The sequence below is a fragment of the Zalophus californianus genome, chromosome 12, assembly GCF_009762305.2.
Source record: "Zalophus californianus isolate mZalCal1 chromosome 12, mZalCal1.pri.v2, whole genome shotgun sequence".
NCBI classification, from domain to species: Eukaryota; Metazoa; Chordata; class Mammalia; order Carnivora; family Otariidae; genus Zalophus; species Zalophus californianus.
The window spans coordinates 16,560,828-16,576,504 of NC_045606.1; the positions used below are offsets into that span (position 1 = coordinate 16,560,828).

The 15,677-nt window shown below is 43.1% G+C and overlaps 1 protein-coding gene across 1 annotated transcript in view; it reads left to right on the top strand.

Annotated features, from left to right (window-relative positions):
• SLC26A3 (solute carrier family 26 member 3) overlaps positions 1 to 15,677 on the top strand; it is a 33,423-nt gene that overhangs the window by 4,066 nt on the left and 13,680 nt on the right. The window contains exons 2-11 of the mRNA XM_027574339.1: positions 4,310 to 4,527; positions 5,038 to 5,177; positions 6,392 to 6,502; positions 6,755 to 6,927; positions 8,176 to 8,340; positions 10,100 to 10,252; positions 10,641 to 10,723; positions 14,317 to 14,464; positions 14,576 to 14,689; positions 14,798 to 14,875. Of these exons, the coding sequence (XP_027430140.1) occupies positions 4,397 to 4,527; positions 5,038 to 5,177; positions 6,392 to 6,502; positions 6,755 to 6,927; positions 8,176 to 8,340; positions 10,100 to 10,252; positions 10,641 to 10,723; positions 14,317 to 14,464; positions 14,576 to 14,689; positions 14,798 to 14,875 (1,296 nt within the window). The 5' untranslated portion in view covers positions 4,310 to 4,396. The remainder of the gene's footprint in view (positions 1 to 4,309; positions 4,528 to 5,037; positions 5,178 to 6,391; positions 6,503 to 6,754; positions 6,928 to 8,175; positions 8,341 to 10,099; positions 10,253 to 10,640; positions 10,724 to 14,316; positions 14,465 to 14,575; positions 14,690 to 14,797; positions 14,876 to 15,677) is intronic.

Genomic DNA, 15,677 nt, shown 5'->3' on the forward strand with positions numbered 1-15,677 from the left:
TACCCTTCTGTGTTTCAAAAATGGCTAAAGCACACAGAAATCACAGCTTTAACTAGAAATCACTGGCTGTCCCAGCCTCTGACCCCCCTGCCCTCTCTTTATCAGCATCAGCCCGGATCCTCCCCCCTCCCACCCACGTCAAGCCCAGTTACTCCTAATCGCCATTGTGGCCTCCTCTAGTTCTGGTGCTGCCATCTCCCTGCTTTTCTCCATTTTGACACCAGCCAGAATGTGGGGCTTTACATGCCCTCACTTTCGGGCTCATCTTTGGCTCTCGATTATTCTGCTTGTTCCCCCCCGTCCCCCGTAAGTATAGCTATCAAGACCCAGCTACAGCTGTATTCCCTGTTGTCCAAGGAGCAATGCATGAAATAGGGCTGGCTTCCTCTGGTTTTCCATGGACTGGCACAGGGGTATTTGGAGATCCTACTGAAGGGTGGGGTCATTGGGCACCCACCTGGTGCCACAGTGGTAGAGGTATCAACTGTGAACTGGGGAGGGGCTGGGAAATGCTCCGCATGCCTGCTTGCCCCCCAGTTTCAAATTAGCACTAATTAACGAAAAATACTAGCATTGCTTAGGAGCATCTGGGTTCAAATTACCTGTTTCCTAGCAGAAAGGGTGGCTCTCTGAGAGACGAGGACACTGAATGGATAAATGCCGAGGAGTGGAAAAGTCAAGGCCGTTAGACACTTCTCCGTGGAGGGGGCAGGTAGAGTGGGGGTGCTCGGGTCACTGGAAGGCAGGGAGTGACACTCGGTGCTTGGCAGCGGGTTGGAGATGGGCAGAACTGGGCGTGGACTGGGGCTGGGGGGTTATGCATATGACCATCCCTAATCACTAGAAATATCAAAAAGTTATCCATAACCAGAAGAGTTAAAGTGAAAAAAAAAACCCAAAAAAACAAAAAACCCTGAACTTCAGAAATCAATCCTGGAATTAAATTTCTGCTCAGAAAAAAAAAAAAAGGCAGAGAAAGACAAAGGTATATGACTAAGCCCCAGGACCAAAGTATGCACGTATATGTGTGCATATGTGAGTGTGTCTATGTATATAATACATATATCACAAAGGCCAAAATAATTTAAAAGAACACATCACTGAAAAGGAAATATACATTGGAAATGTATACCAATGAGAGTCTGAGTTCTAAAATTATTAGGAGGAAAGATGCCTGAGAATAAATTTCAATCCCCGAAGAACCACTGACACCCTAAGAAACCCAAGAGAGAAATCTGAGGCATGAAGATAAATCAGAACATGATAAGGCATATGTGAATATGGGTGTCATACTTGAGCCTGGAATTGTAATTCTAGGAACCAAGAAAAGTTTTTTCAAGAATTTCTGGGGGAAGGGGCGCCTGGGTGGCTCAGTCATTAAGTGTCTGCCTTTGGCTCAGGTCATGATCCCAGGGTCCTGGGATCAAGCCCCGCATCAGGCTCCCTGCTCAGCAGGAAGTGGCTTCTCCCTCTCCCACTCCCCCTGCTTGTGTTCCATCTCTCACTATATTTTCTCTATCAAATAAATAAATTAAATATTTAAAAAAAATTTCTGGGGGAAGGTAATTTGTTTAGGTAAAAAAAAAAGATTGAGCCAAATGCTTTTGCATTCCTAACTAACATAGATCATACTAAAGCATCCCAGAGATGATGACATGGAGAACGACATGAATTTCTGACTGTCTGCAGCTTCTCCGGATCGAAGCACCACGGCGGTGGTTGATTCAGTAGCTCACATTGGGTGCTGAGCAGGGAACGGGAGGCAGCCGCTTTGGGAGCAAGGGTGGCAGTAGAGAACGAACCACAGGACTGGAATGTGGCCCTCAGGGTCTCTTTCTTTAAATTCTGGAAGCTTTTTGTGGGTTTTTTTAGAGAGAGTATGCACGTGAGCCAGGGCAGGGCAGGGGTGCAGGGAGGCGCAGAAGGAGAGGGAGAGAGAGAGAGAGAATCTTAAGCAGTCTCCACACCCAGCAAGGAGCCTGACACAGGGCTAGATCCCATGACCCTGAGATCATGACCTGAGCCTAAACCAAGAGTCAGATGCTTACCCAACTACATCACCCAGGTGCCCCCTGAAAAGATTTCTTAAGCTGCCCTGATTCCTGACCTTGAGCACTCCCCTTGTAGTCAGTGCTTAGGTGTGAGGAGGAGGCATTTTCCAATCTGGAGCCAGACGGCAGGGCCCAGGCCCTTGATGCAGCTGGAGGTATGATGGAACCCACTAAGAGCCAGCCAAAGTCATCCTCAGGGAAGGAAGCAAAGCAAAACAGAGTGATTTCTACCATTACTGTCACTGGCAAAAAAAAAAAAAAATCAAACCATGCCTTAGCAGAGAAAAAACACACAAGAGCAAAAGGAAGAAAAGAAGTACTTTCTTAGGAAAGAGCGGATGAGTTTTTCTGAGCAACTTGGTGAAAATATGAGTAAAGCAACAAAATAGTGGAATCTCTTTTTTCTGTCCGTGGCAGCATCTGACAGAAATAAATGCACAGTGCTGAGTCTTCTTCATCCTAAGGTGGGCTAGGTTGGATACCTCACAGGATGAAAGCTGTTCTTGAAAGGCACTCCGGACAGCCTTTGCAAGAGATCTAAGGTGTCAAGAGTCATTGACAGGGATTAGCTCTTAAGTGTTTTGTTGGTAATTGGCAAATAAGGACAAAAATCTGTGCTATGCATAGCAATGAGTAAGCCAAGCCGATTCTACTTCACGAACATTCTTCTGACGATGAGAAGTACTGTATAGCTGGTGGGATTTGACACTTGGAACTTGGGGAGAGGGATGAGCGAGGGGATAGAGCAGAAGCAGGAAAAAGCAGGTCACTGGGGTGGGAGGAGACTCAGAAAGAACCGAAGGGGTCTAACAGTCATAACAAAGCTCAAGACCACCCCAAATCCTGGAGGTCAAGCCAGAGGGTGGGGCAGAAGCACTCCACGGTGATCGGAGAAGATCAGTAGAGAGGACTTTAGAGGGGAGGGCATTGGGTGAGGGAGAGAAATGGGTGGTCAAAGACAGACAGGACAGGTGGGACAAATTGAGCCCAGCATCTGATTTCTGGTTATAACTTGAGCTCTGCAAACGGGCTGGAAATTCCTTGAGCTGTGAGAGAGCACTGTGTAACAAGGTACAGTCTAGTTTGAGATCACTCGATTAATAACCGTGATTGAGGTCAGGGAACAAAACTCTCGGTATTGTGAGTAGTAATACAGAAACAAGGTTAGAAGGAAAAATGCTGACAGCTGGAATGGTCTTAACATTCTCATTGGACAACAGAGAAGCTCTGTGTCATAGAAGAAACAGCAAAGAAATGTGTTTGACACTCTACTAGCTCTATGTCCTGAGGAAAAGAACCCAGATTTTTGGGGGGAGGGGTGTGCTATTATTTTGTCATTTTGTAAGAAGAGGACAGTAATAAGAATCGTAAGTGCCTTTAAGAGCTGTGAGGGCTAAATAGGTAATGTGCAAAATTGATCTCTTAAGCATAACAGACACAGGACTGAGATAAGAACAAAAAAATGTAAACATCTGACACAGGAAATGCAAATAGTCAGGATATGAACTATCACTTAGCGGAAGTCTACAATGCGCAGGTGCAAGGCTAGACGCTTTGAAAACATTCTCATTTACTCTTCGTTAGTACATTGAAACTTGAGTCTTATTAGCTCTAGATGAGGCTCAGAGAGGTTAAGCAAATTGCCCAAGATCTTCTCTTAAAAAGATCCCCCCACGAGTGAGCTAAGTAACCAAGTAATAAAACTCTCCTAGAAACAATAGAAAAATAAATGGACAAGATCCTTGAATTTCACACATTTCAAGCATGTCATGGGTCTTACAAAAATTCAGCTGGGGAAACAGAACAGTCTTGACTGTAGCAAAAGGGCAACGAGTAGATTTTAAATCTAATCTGTCCGAGGACTCCAATGCCATAACCTTGGAAACGGTTCTAAGAAAAAAAAATTAAAGTGAATTATTTTCTTGAGGAGATCTCACCTTACAAGTAAAAAAAAAAAAAGAAAGAAAGAAAGAAAGAAAAAATGTACTCACGGATGAGTAAACTGAGTCAATTTCTATTGCTTTTTGGTGATCTGTTAAGAATAAATAATAAAAGCCCTTGTTTACTTACCCAAAGGAGCCGTGTCCAGCTCCTTGGAGTAAAAAGTGGTATCACTGTCTCAAAACACAATCTAGGTCCCTTAATCCTGCCTCTTTTGATCTCAAAAGGTGGTAACATTCAGTTCGGAGATCACTCATCTGTAAATTGCATCACATTATCTCCGAGTTATTTAAGAAGCGAGCTCTGTTTGGTTTCAGGCATTTGAAGCTGCTAAAGGCAAGAAGAAGGGTTTGCCACATAGTTCCAAAGGTCTTCCTCTTAACGCAGCCGTCAGAGACAGCAAAATGATCGAACCCATTGGGAACCAGTACATTGTAGCCAGGCCAGTGTATTCTGCAAATGCTTTTGGGGAGGAACATAAGAAGAAACAGAGACATCATAAGACCTTCCTGGATCATCTCACAGTGTGTTGTAGGTAAGATATTTTTTAAGGTATTGGTATGAGGAATAAGTGAAGCACTTTCTTCTAACTTTCCAAGCTCTCCTTTCTGGCTTTAGCCCATCACCTTCAGGGTCTTCTTATCTTTGGTTTCCAAACCTCCTACTCCCTGCCAGGGCTGGAAAGGGAATCTCTAAAATGAACAGCATCTCAGCTCTCAACACAATCTTTCCATATCTGAGCATCAGAAATGAGGGTGGAGGAAAGTTCTCAACTGAAATGTTGTAAAATCCAAGCTGAGGATGACAGATAAGCTCTACTATGGCTAAAGAAAATCAGCATTTTCCTTAAAAGAAAAAAAAAAAAAAAGAAAATCCTTCGGTATTAACGGGGGGGGGGGCAGTCAATCTGGGTAAGGAGACGAGTGTTAGTGGGAAAGGTGGTGGTTCATTCTTGAATGTAGTATCATCTTTATCAATGTTCCACTGCAATTAGGTGCCAAAGTTACAATTGGATATGACTTAACTTCACTTTCAATGTTTTCAGCTGTTCCACACAGAAGGCCAAGAAGATTGCCCTGTCTTTGTTCCCCATAGCATCTTGGTTACCAGCCTACCAGATAAAGGAATGGCTACTCAGTGACATTGTTTCTGGAATCAGCACAGGGCTCGTCGCTGTACTACAAGGTAACTTTTTGTAATTGAGAGGGAATTGATATGTCATAGAATTCATCCTTTCATGTATAAAATTCAGTGTTCTTTGCTATATTCCCAAGGTTGTGCAACCATCACCATGATCTAATTCCAGAACATTTTTACCACCAGCACCATTCCCAAACCCTCCTGTACATTAAGAGTCATTTTCCATTACATCCATCCATCTCCCTCGCAATGACTTTCTGTCTCTATTGATTTGCCAATTCTGGGCATTTCATATAAAACAGAATCTCAGAATATGTGGTGCTTTGTGTCTGGTTTCTTCCACTTGGCATCATGTTTTCAAGGTTCGTCCATGTTGTAGCACCGGAGGGTAATTCACCTCTTTGCATGATGGCTAATGGTCTATGGATGGATAGACCACACTTTGTTGATCCGTTCATCCGTTGATGGACATTTGGGTTGTTTTCACTTTGTGGCTATTAGGAGTAATGTTATGAACACTTGTGTATAAGTTCTCGTGTGAACCTATGTTTCAGTTCTCTTGGGCATATACCTAGGAGTGTGATTGCTGTCACATGGTAACCCACTAGCAACATATTAAGGGTTCAAATTTCTCCATATCGTTGTGAACATTTGTTATTATCTGCCTTCCTTATATCTAGCCATCCTCCTGAGCCTGAAATGCTACCTCATTGTGGTTTTGATTTTGATTTCCCTGATGACTAATGATGTCGAACATCTTTTCATGTGCTCACTGGCAATTTGTATATCCGTGGAGAAATGAATCTTTTGCATGTTTTAAAATTAGGTTCTTTTTCTTTTTCTTGTTGAGTTGTAAGGGTTCTTTATATATTCTGGATACTAGACCCTTATCCAAGATACGATTCGCAAATCATATCTCCCATTCTGTGGGTTGTCATTTCATTTTCTTGATAGTAACTTTTGAAGCACACATTTTAGAATTTTGACGGAGCTCAATTTATCTGTGTTTAATTTGGTTGCTTAGGCTGTAGGTGTCAGTTCTAAGAAACCATTGCCTAATCCAAGGTCATGAAGACTTACACCTATGTTTTCTTCTAAGAGTTTTGTAGTTTTAACTCCTGCATTTACATCTTCGATCTATTTGAGTTAATAAAGTAACTGATTTTTAAGGTACAATCTGAAACACTTGAAGAACTTAAGGAGGACTTTTATGATTCCCCTTGCCTGAAATAAGGACCCTGATGCTTCTGTATTTACAGGTTTAGCATTTGCTCTGCTGGTCACTGTCCCCCCAAGCTATGGATTGTATGCAGCCTTTTTCCCAATTCTGGTCTACTTTTTCTTGGGCACTTCTAAACACATATCTGTGGGTAAGTGAATTTGTGGGCTAATTAATGCTCACATGGCTTTTTCTTTATTAACTCCATTAGCCACACACTGTATCAATTCTAAATTGTGCATAATCCTGGACAGCAGTCTTAGTTCCTTGTAAGAATTGGGACTGGGGGGTGGGGAAGAAGGGCAGAGCAGCTGGTAGTCTTTTTATCCACTGCATTGTGGTTGAAAGACACCTGTGCTTTAGGGAGCCCTATATTGACTACAGTGCATCCTCTGTTAATTAGGTCCATTTCCGGTTCTGAGCATGATGGTGGGAGCCATCGTTGTGAAAGTAACCCCATCGGACAGTACAGCTGCTCTGGAAATCTCTAATAGTTCAATGAGTAATTATTCCTCAACAGACGAGTATAAGGTGATGGTGGCTGCCACGGTCACCGTCCTTTCTGGAATCATTCAGGTGAGTGCTTTCTCATGTAATCGGCCCTCCCCGTGCTGCTTGTCCTCACTGGTGCACATCTTTCTGTTCTGTCTCCTTCCCGCCACCCCTTCCCCACTCTTCCCTTGGCTTCCATTCCTCTCTCAGTGGTCCACAGGAAAGGAGAAGGGCTACTCACTCCAACCGGAAGTGGAGGAGCAGATCCACATTGCAAAGATGAGTGAACGCAGGTCTAGAGAGAAGGGAAAATGGGAAGAGGGAGGCACCAGTGGTAAGGAGTGAAATGCCTAATTCAAGTAATAGGGACCCTGGCAGCTTTGGAACTTTTTTCTTTCCAATTCCTCAGGAACTGTAATCTAGCTGGAAGGATTTGGGTTTGAGCACTTTGAACTGTCTGTATCAAAGATTTCAGGAAAGCTGAAGAGGATCATGGAGGGGCTGAAGCCTCCCTCCCAAGCCACACCCCTGACTCTATTGCTGGTGAATAGTGAATAGTGAAAATGGCATGGATTCCTCAAGATGTTGGCTGAGTTTCTGATTAGTGAAATTATTGGCTAAGACCATTCCTTAAAGAAAGAGAAAGGGAGTTTAAACAAGGACATTAGTGGTGTGCCCAAATGACAGACAAATGGCCGATTCTTTTCCAAATCTAGTGCCTTTGCATGTCCGCAGCTCCGGCTGCATTCCGGAGACACGTATGGAAAGGCAACCCAGGGATCCAACGGAAGGAGAATCTGTCTGTGCACATAACTGCAAAATACGGAGGCTTTGGGGGAATGAACAACTTTGGCCCCCAGTTAAAACTGAGCACTTCTGAGGTTCCGTACACAGTTGTGTACTTCTTACAAAAGTCAAGCAGCTTGTTTGAGGGCATGTGAGTGGATGCTCACCATCAATGCCATAGCAGCCAGCAAGCCACTTAAAATTACATGGGAAAATTTATGAGGGCTGATGCTAGATAGGATTTTGCTGTGAAAGATATAGGGATGAGTCTTCTGAAGATATGGCACCTTAAAAGGGTGGCGGGGGGAGGAAAAAGCCTTATTGGGGTATCCTAGACTTACACACGCCACCTTGGGGGTAGGATGGGGTAAGGAGGGAGAGGGAGGAACCCTGACCCGAGGTGTTCCAGGAGGCAAGGACACCTGCTTCTTCATTTACATACAGGCTGAACCTTTACATTTTGAATACTTTCCACTGCTGGTTCTCTAGTTGCTGAAGTGCACCTGTAACCTACACTACCAAAGGCTTTTGCCCTTCTCTTTCCAGTTGCTCATGGGGGTCCTGCGTTTCGGATTCGTGGTGATCTATCTATCGGAGTCCCTCATCAGTGGCTTCACCACAGCTGCTGCGGTGCATGTCCTGGTTTCTCAGCTCAAATTCATGCTTCAGCTGTCAGTCCCAGCACACACTGATCCATTTTCAATTTTCAAAGTAAGTGGTCCTTTTGCCTCGAAAATATCAAAATACATGAAATTTACTATCCTGTTTCTAGGAGAGCTTTCTTTTCATGCCTTTGACATGGGGCTTCCTGACAACTCCCAAGAAACCAACAGGTTGTGAAATTTAGTTGCATTAAGAAAAATATTAGTGGCCAAGAGAAGAACACTAAATATCAAACCACATCTACCATCCAGCTAATGTGAACAACACAAATTAAGTACCATGTCTCTGAGATTTGACTCTTAAGTGTTATTTAAAAGAAAAAGAAATCTAAGTTCATTATTAAAGGTTTTAATATTTTGTCCCATGATTTAAAAATTTCCTCAAAATCTTCTTTTGAAAGAAATGTGCTGAGTGATAACGTTTCCCTAAGTTTATTATTTTTATTTTTTATTTTTCGTTTCCCTAAGTTTAAAAAGCAGGTCTTGTTCTTTTGAAATGGAGGTTCTTCTGACTCTTTTACGCATCCCTGTTTATAAAGCAAAAGGAAATTAGCCAAGATGTAAATAGGACAGTGTGCATGGTGCTTCTGATTTGGAGTTCTCTCTTTTTGTCTTGCTGAGTCTAGCCAAAGGTTTGCCTGTTTTATTTATCTTTTCCCCAAACCAGCTCTTAGTTCTGCTGATCTTTTTTATTGTCCTTTTAGTCTCAGTTGCATGTATTTCCACTCTGATCTTTGTTGTCTCCTTTCTTTTATGAATTTCGGGCTTATTGGTGCTTCTATCAAGGCAGCATTCGGGAGCTGAGACAGAGTTTGCTCCATTTCGGAACCAAAACTCTCACTCCCATCCAGGGCTAGTCTAGAAGTGGAGTGTTCGAGGAGCAGTTTGGGATCTAGTTGGGGCCTGCTTGAGCTCTCCAGATCCCAAGGAAAGGGAATCCAGCTGGCTTTAAAAATTAAGATCATGTACAATGCACCATTAGCTAAGAAACGAGTTTCCAAAAGTGACACAGTTAACTAAGAAATGTGAAGGGCCTTAACCTTAAAAAAAAAAAGCCAGGAATTCAGGGGATACATGCTAAGAAAACTATTGGGGAGGAGAGGTTATTCCCTGGATAGAGCACTGATGCTGATTATAAAGTAATAACCCATAAGACCTAAGAGCAGAAGAGACCAGTTGTAAAAATGTGAAAAGTATCCAGGGAATTTTGACACCAGCCAAAGAGATCCCCAACAAAAATGCCACAAGTATCCCTATATCAGTGTGGTGCCAATACTGCGCTGACTTACCCTCCTCATATCCCCCACTCTGGTGTCGACAATTACTCATCCATGGTTAACATGAGGAGAACAGAGAATCACTCTTCCACCCACGTCAGTCCTTCTTGCCTCAATGTTTTTTTAATCTGTTTGGAAACAATTGAATATTGCATCCAAATTATTGATATAGCACTTGGGAAAGAAACAAAGCAAATGAATAAACAAACGAAAAAGCAGAATCGGACATAAATACAGAGAAGAAGCTGATGGTTGCCCGAGGGGTGGGGGGTGGGGGTTTGGGTCAAGTGGGTGCCGGGAGATAGAGTCCAGTTATAGAATGAATATGTCACGGGGATAAAGGCACAGCGTAGGGATATAGTCAATGACACCGTAACAGAGATGCCGGATCACTCTATTGTACACCGGAAACTAACATTGTGTTGTCAACTATACTCAAATTAAAAAAAAAAAATCATAAAAAATAAAAAAGATTCTTAAAAAGGAAGAAAAAATATAGCACTTGGCTGTTTTTCGCTTTTATAATTTTAGGTACTGAATTCCGTATTCACACAAATAGAGAAGACTAATATTGCAGACCTTGTGACCTCCTTGATTATCCTACTGATTGTATTTGTGGTTAAAGAAATAAATCAGCGCTACAAAGCCAAACTTCCAGTGCCCATCCCAATTGAACTCATCATGGTAACTGATCGTCTTAAGACTTTCTTTCATAATTCAGTAGTCTCCTGTTTTTATGTCGAAAAGCTTCAGGAGGTTTTAGTGGGGCAGATGCCATCTCTGCAGTTTCTGGGTGTCAAATTTCGTATGGTTTTCTCTTCATTCCAAATTAATGACTTCCTTTTGTGATTTGGGGTTCATTCTCTCCGTGTGAGACAAGGACGTCGCAGAGAGCAAGGCCTCAGAGAGGCTGGCCAACCCATCAGAGCTGCGGTTCTTCCCTCTGGTGGCTCAGGAGAATTGCCTCAGGACTTTTTTTAAAAAGTAGCAAAGCCTGGGCTAGAGATTCTGATCTAAGAAGACTGTGAGTGATATCTCATATTTCTAACTTGGGCAATTTGCAACTTTGCAGACTGTGATCGCAACAGGTGTATCCTATGGCTTTGACTTCGAAAACAGGTTTAAGGTGGCTGTGGTTGGGGAGATGAACAGAGGGTAAGTGTGTCTTTTATGCGGGCATCTCCAAGCACTGACTAGAGAGGGAGCAGTAACTCAGGAGGACTGCAAGCAGTCATCCAGCGCAAGAACCCTCCCTCCCTCATGGGAGGGTGAGGAAAGCGCGCTACTCTCCTTCTAGGAAGGAGCCACAAAGACTCTGCAGTTCTTAATATCAGGAAGTCTGTCCTCGTGGAAGAACTCACAGACAAGATGAGCAGGGATTCACACACAGGGAAAAGTGAAGCAATCGAAGTAAAAAAAAAAAAAAAGGCAAATCAAACCTGCTTCTCCTCATAAAAAGAACCAAATGAAACCAGATTTCCTTGTCCAGAAATTACTATAAACAAAATGCAGTGTTTTATTGGAGGTGACTAGAGCCAAGTTCTGACAGTTCAAAAGAGACGCAGAAGGAATACCTGAGCCCACTGCTTGAGCAATCCAGATAGGCACACTCTGTCCTTTCTCGTGATCAAATTCAAAACAAGGCCAGAACAACAATGAATGCTGCGGAAGGATGGGAGGTCCAGTTCATACAAGGACTTGGGAAATGCATTGATTGCATTGCCTTTATTGGACTGAGAAGAGAGATCCAGTTTTGTGCTTTCTTCTCTCTGCCCTGACCAGAGCATCAATCTCCTCCAATTTGCTTACCAAGGACAGGTTGTGTTCCTGTTTAAAACAAACAAACAAACAAACGACCTCCGTCCCTCCCCATGCTTAAGGGGTATTTGAGAATTCCAGGAATCAGCATTTATATGCATTGTTGACTTTAAAATAACCAATTTTTTGAAAAAGCAAATATATGCAAAAATATTTTTATCACCAGATATTCATTTGTTACACTTAATGAATCTCGAGCACCATTTTTCATTTAAAAGATCTTTAAGTAGGAATTAGTCTGAAACTGAAAGGCTATTTCTGGGATTTCTCTCCACCCTGCAGCTTGCAAGTGATTACACTTTATTGAAAAGTCTTGGGAGACATAAACTACCTAGACAGATAGACATAAATAGGTAGATACAAAATTAAAGAGGACCTTGCCAGAAAGGATTTTGGAAGTAAAACATAAACTTGAGATCACTGAGTTACAATCTTCGAGACTTTTCTTAGTAAAGAAATCTTGAATGTCAACGGACCTCTCTCCACAGCGTCTGCAGGGTGGGGGAAGGAGTAACTCACATTTATTAATCATTACACTCCACAGAGAGGCAGTGTAGCCTGGTAGACAAGCTCGCCTGTTCTAGAGGCAGAGTGCCTAGGATTTACTTCTGAGTTACTTCTTGATTTGGGGCAAATAACTAAACTCTATGCCTCTGTGTCCTTGGCTCTGAAAAATGGGGCTGATAAAAGTAGCTATCACATTGGATTCTTGTAAGGATTAAGTGTGTCCATATATGTGACATGCATGCTTAAGTGCCTGTCCTACAATGAGTGTTCCCACTGCTTTATTACTAATTTAGCACCTAAATTAGGTACTAGGCTCTTTACATGCTTTTTCCACTCCAATTTTTTCTGGGTGATGATTGAGTGGACATTTTATTTTTTTTTTAAGATGTTATTTGTTTGAGAGACACAGCGTGCACTCACGCGCAAGAGAGCATGAGCAGGGGAGAGGGGTAGAGGGAGAAGGAGAAGCAGTCTTCCCGCTGAGCAAGAAGCATGATATGGGGCTCAATCCCAGGATCCTGGGATCATGACCTGAGCTGAAGGCAGACGCTTAACTGACTAAGCTACCCAGGCACCCTGAGAGGGTATTTTAAATTTCTAATGATCACCAATAGAATATAACTGGAAAATAATGATTATTAATTATCACTAATCTGCTGTTAAGAAGTATGACACCTTGGAAGTGATTTTGCAAAGTCACACACACGGGCTGAAGCAAAGTGATCATGGAAACAGTCAAGGAGACATGGAGGATATATTCAGGTTCCAGAGGGATCCTATGATAATAGCTAATAGGCACTTGATACTTTACAGTGTGTAAATAGTATTCATGTTCATTATTTTATGTGATACTCCCCCCTCACAAAAATTATGAAGAAAAGAAAACATGTATGATTATTCTCCCTTTACAAAGGAGGAAACTGGCTCAGGGCAGGGAAGCAGAGCCAGGAAATGAATCCCAGTTTTCAGACTATAAATCTCCATCACACCACTCTGTCTCTGGTATTTAGAGGCTAGGACAATAGAATACTAGCAGGCTTCTGGTTACTGTGGTATAAAAAGCAAATTTCAATTGTATAGTCAATTTGGGATTTATTTTTGAAAAAACAACATTCCAGGCTATCGTTCCGATTCATGGTAGCTGCAGAATACCTCATATACCTCACGGCACTTCTTCAAAATTAAGGCTGTAAATATATGAACACAGATATTCATCAAACAGGAACAGCAATTAAGAAAGAGTTGAGTGAATCCAATAAACTCACTTTCAATTAAGATTTAGGTCAGAAACACGTGTTGGCAGGAAGGAAGTGAACATTTCAGTCAATGGATGTGGACTCGGAGATACTTGTCCCTTTTATAACACAGTTAGCAAATACCATTTGACTGTTCTAAAGTCGTGAGGTACAAACACAAAACACAGGGTCTTCTCTGAGTTGAATGTTTCCCTGACACCACGTGACTATAAATGCCCTTCCCCGTCAGGGCCACAGTTGTCTCCAGCTGTGGAACCCAGGGCAGAGTCCAAGGCCCATCTATTTGCTAAGGGTTTTTCATGGAAGGTATTGTTATCGATGGAGGGAAGACTTTCTCGCTTCCCTTGTCTTTGTGTTTGCTTAAAGACCTTCATCCATGGTAACTATTGGAGGGATTGTGGGTGATGCTTTTCAATCCAGTGTAACAATACAGGTGGGATCTAAGACATTTTGCGTGAAGCTTATAGGGATAGAAGTGTATGTTATAATGCGGCTATACTAGCAAAATATCAGATGCGCCACTATCATGGGACTGGATTTACATTCTGGTATCAAATTCAGGCAGCATTGCTTTTCAACAATAAGATAACAGATTCCAAAGTTTGCAGCGGTGCTAAATTCTTGCTGGTCACACTTCAAAGTGAGACCAAACTCAGCCTAGATTGCATTCACTTGTTGGATTTGCCCAACAATTATTGACCACCTGATGTTCGCCAGGAAGAATGCTCAGTCTTGGTCATAGAACAATGAAGTAGTCATAGTCCCTGCTCTGTGTCTGGGGAGAGAGTTGGGGGGAGGGGGCGGGATGGGTAAGGAAGGGAGGCATCCAGGGCTGGAGAAGATCAGAGAATCTCACCTAACCCTGACCTTGGTGGTGAGAGAAGACTTTCTGGAAGGAGGGATGGGGATGAGGGGAATAGTTCAGGCAGAAGGAACAGCAAATTAGAAGCTCCCAAGGTAAGAGTACAGATGATGCCTTTGAGAAACAAACAAACAAAAGCTTGGTATGGCTGGAGCAAAATTCTGGGAAATGATAGTGATTGAGCAGGACTGGGGGTGGGGAAGGGCCTTGCCCGGGAATGTGGGCTTTTCCTGAGGGCAAGTGAATGCCACTGAAGGTTTATTAGCAGGTTGGTGACGTTCAAACTTGCTCCATTTCCTTTGTAGATTTCAGCCCCCCATTGCACCCGACATGCAGATTTTCCAAGAAACCCTCGGGGACAGCTTTGGCATTGCGATCGTTGGCTTTATGGTGGCCTTCTCCGTGGCCAGCGTCTATTCCCTCAAGTATGATTATCCAATCGATGGCAATCAGGTAAGTCTATGACCTGTGCTGGGTCTCTTTAGGCAACTTTAAGTAATATTGTGTGGACATCGTACCACCAGTGCCATTTCTGAAAAGGATTCCTCTTTGTTTTCCTGCCAGGAGTTAATAGCCTTGGGATTGAGTAACATATTCACTGGATCATTCAAAGGCTTCGCTGCAAGTACCGCCCTCTCCAGATCGGGGGTTCAGGAGAGCACTGGGGGCAAGACACAGGTAGCTGGGGGTCTTTACTGTGAGGGCCATCCTGGTGTTGGGGCCAGCGACTCCGAGCCGGCGGGGGGCGGGGGCGATTTTACGATGAGAATCTTTTTGTCTTTATAGATCGCTGGGATTCTCTCTGCTATCATCGTGCTGATTGTCATTTTAGCCCTTGGATTTCTTCTGGAGCCACTACAAAAGGTATCACTAGTCTCTCTTTGGGTTTCTCTCTCTCTCTGCTTCGGGTGATGATGAATCAATGACCCTGGTTCTTCCACTCTGGAAGCGCAAACTAGACAGGAAAATGAGGGAACTGCAAATTCTCGAGTACCCTTCCTAGCCAATAGTCCAGGGCCAAAAATCTGTATTTTACCCCCGGCAGCATTTTATGAATGCTAGGAATGCAAATGCCCCAACTCCCTTATCTGCTTCACTCTCCACATGCTTGTGAGCCCCCAAAATAATTAATGTTTAGACGGAACGACGCCCAGGCGCTTCAGCCTCGATGTGGATTGACGGAAGTGAAGATTTCCTTAAAGGTTGAGGTCATCAGGGCCTCTATCAAGTTCAGAGAGTGGTGCTACCAGCCACGCAACCCATTCTTACAGATCCACCCTGCAGCTCCCAGGGTTTGGGCCAACTCCAAGACCAACACTATCAAATTGCAGCCACACACAGACCTCACACCATCACCGTCTTGCTCCTTGGTCCATCTCTCCTGAACTGTGATTTTTGAGGGTTTGGGTTCATGCTTTGTAAACGGCTGCAGCCCCCAGATTAAAGAAATAACAGCAGACTCTGGAAGAGAAAGGATCTCTAGGAAACCAGACAATGGTAAATACCTTGTTTTTTGTGGAGGTGATGTAATTTTGAGATGTTCCACGGAGCACTGGCTCTCAAGTTCTGGAAACCTACCTCTAATCTGGGCTCTCTGCCTCTTTTTTTCTGTGTGCTTTTAAGCAAATTACTTAACCTCTCTGAAACTTACATTCTCCATTTGTAA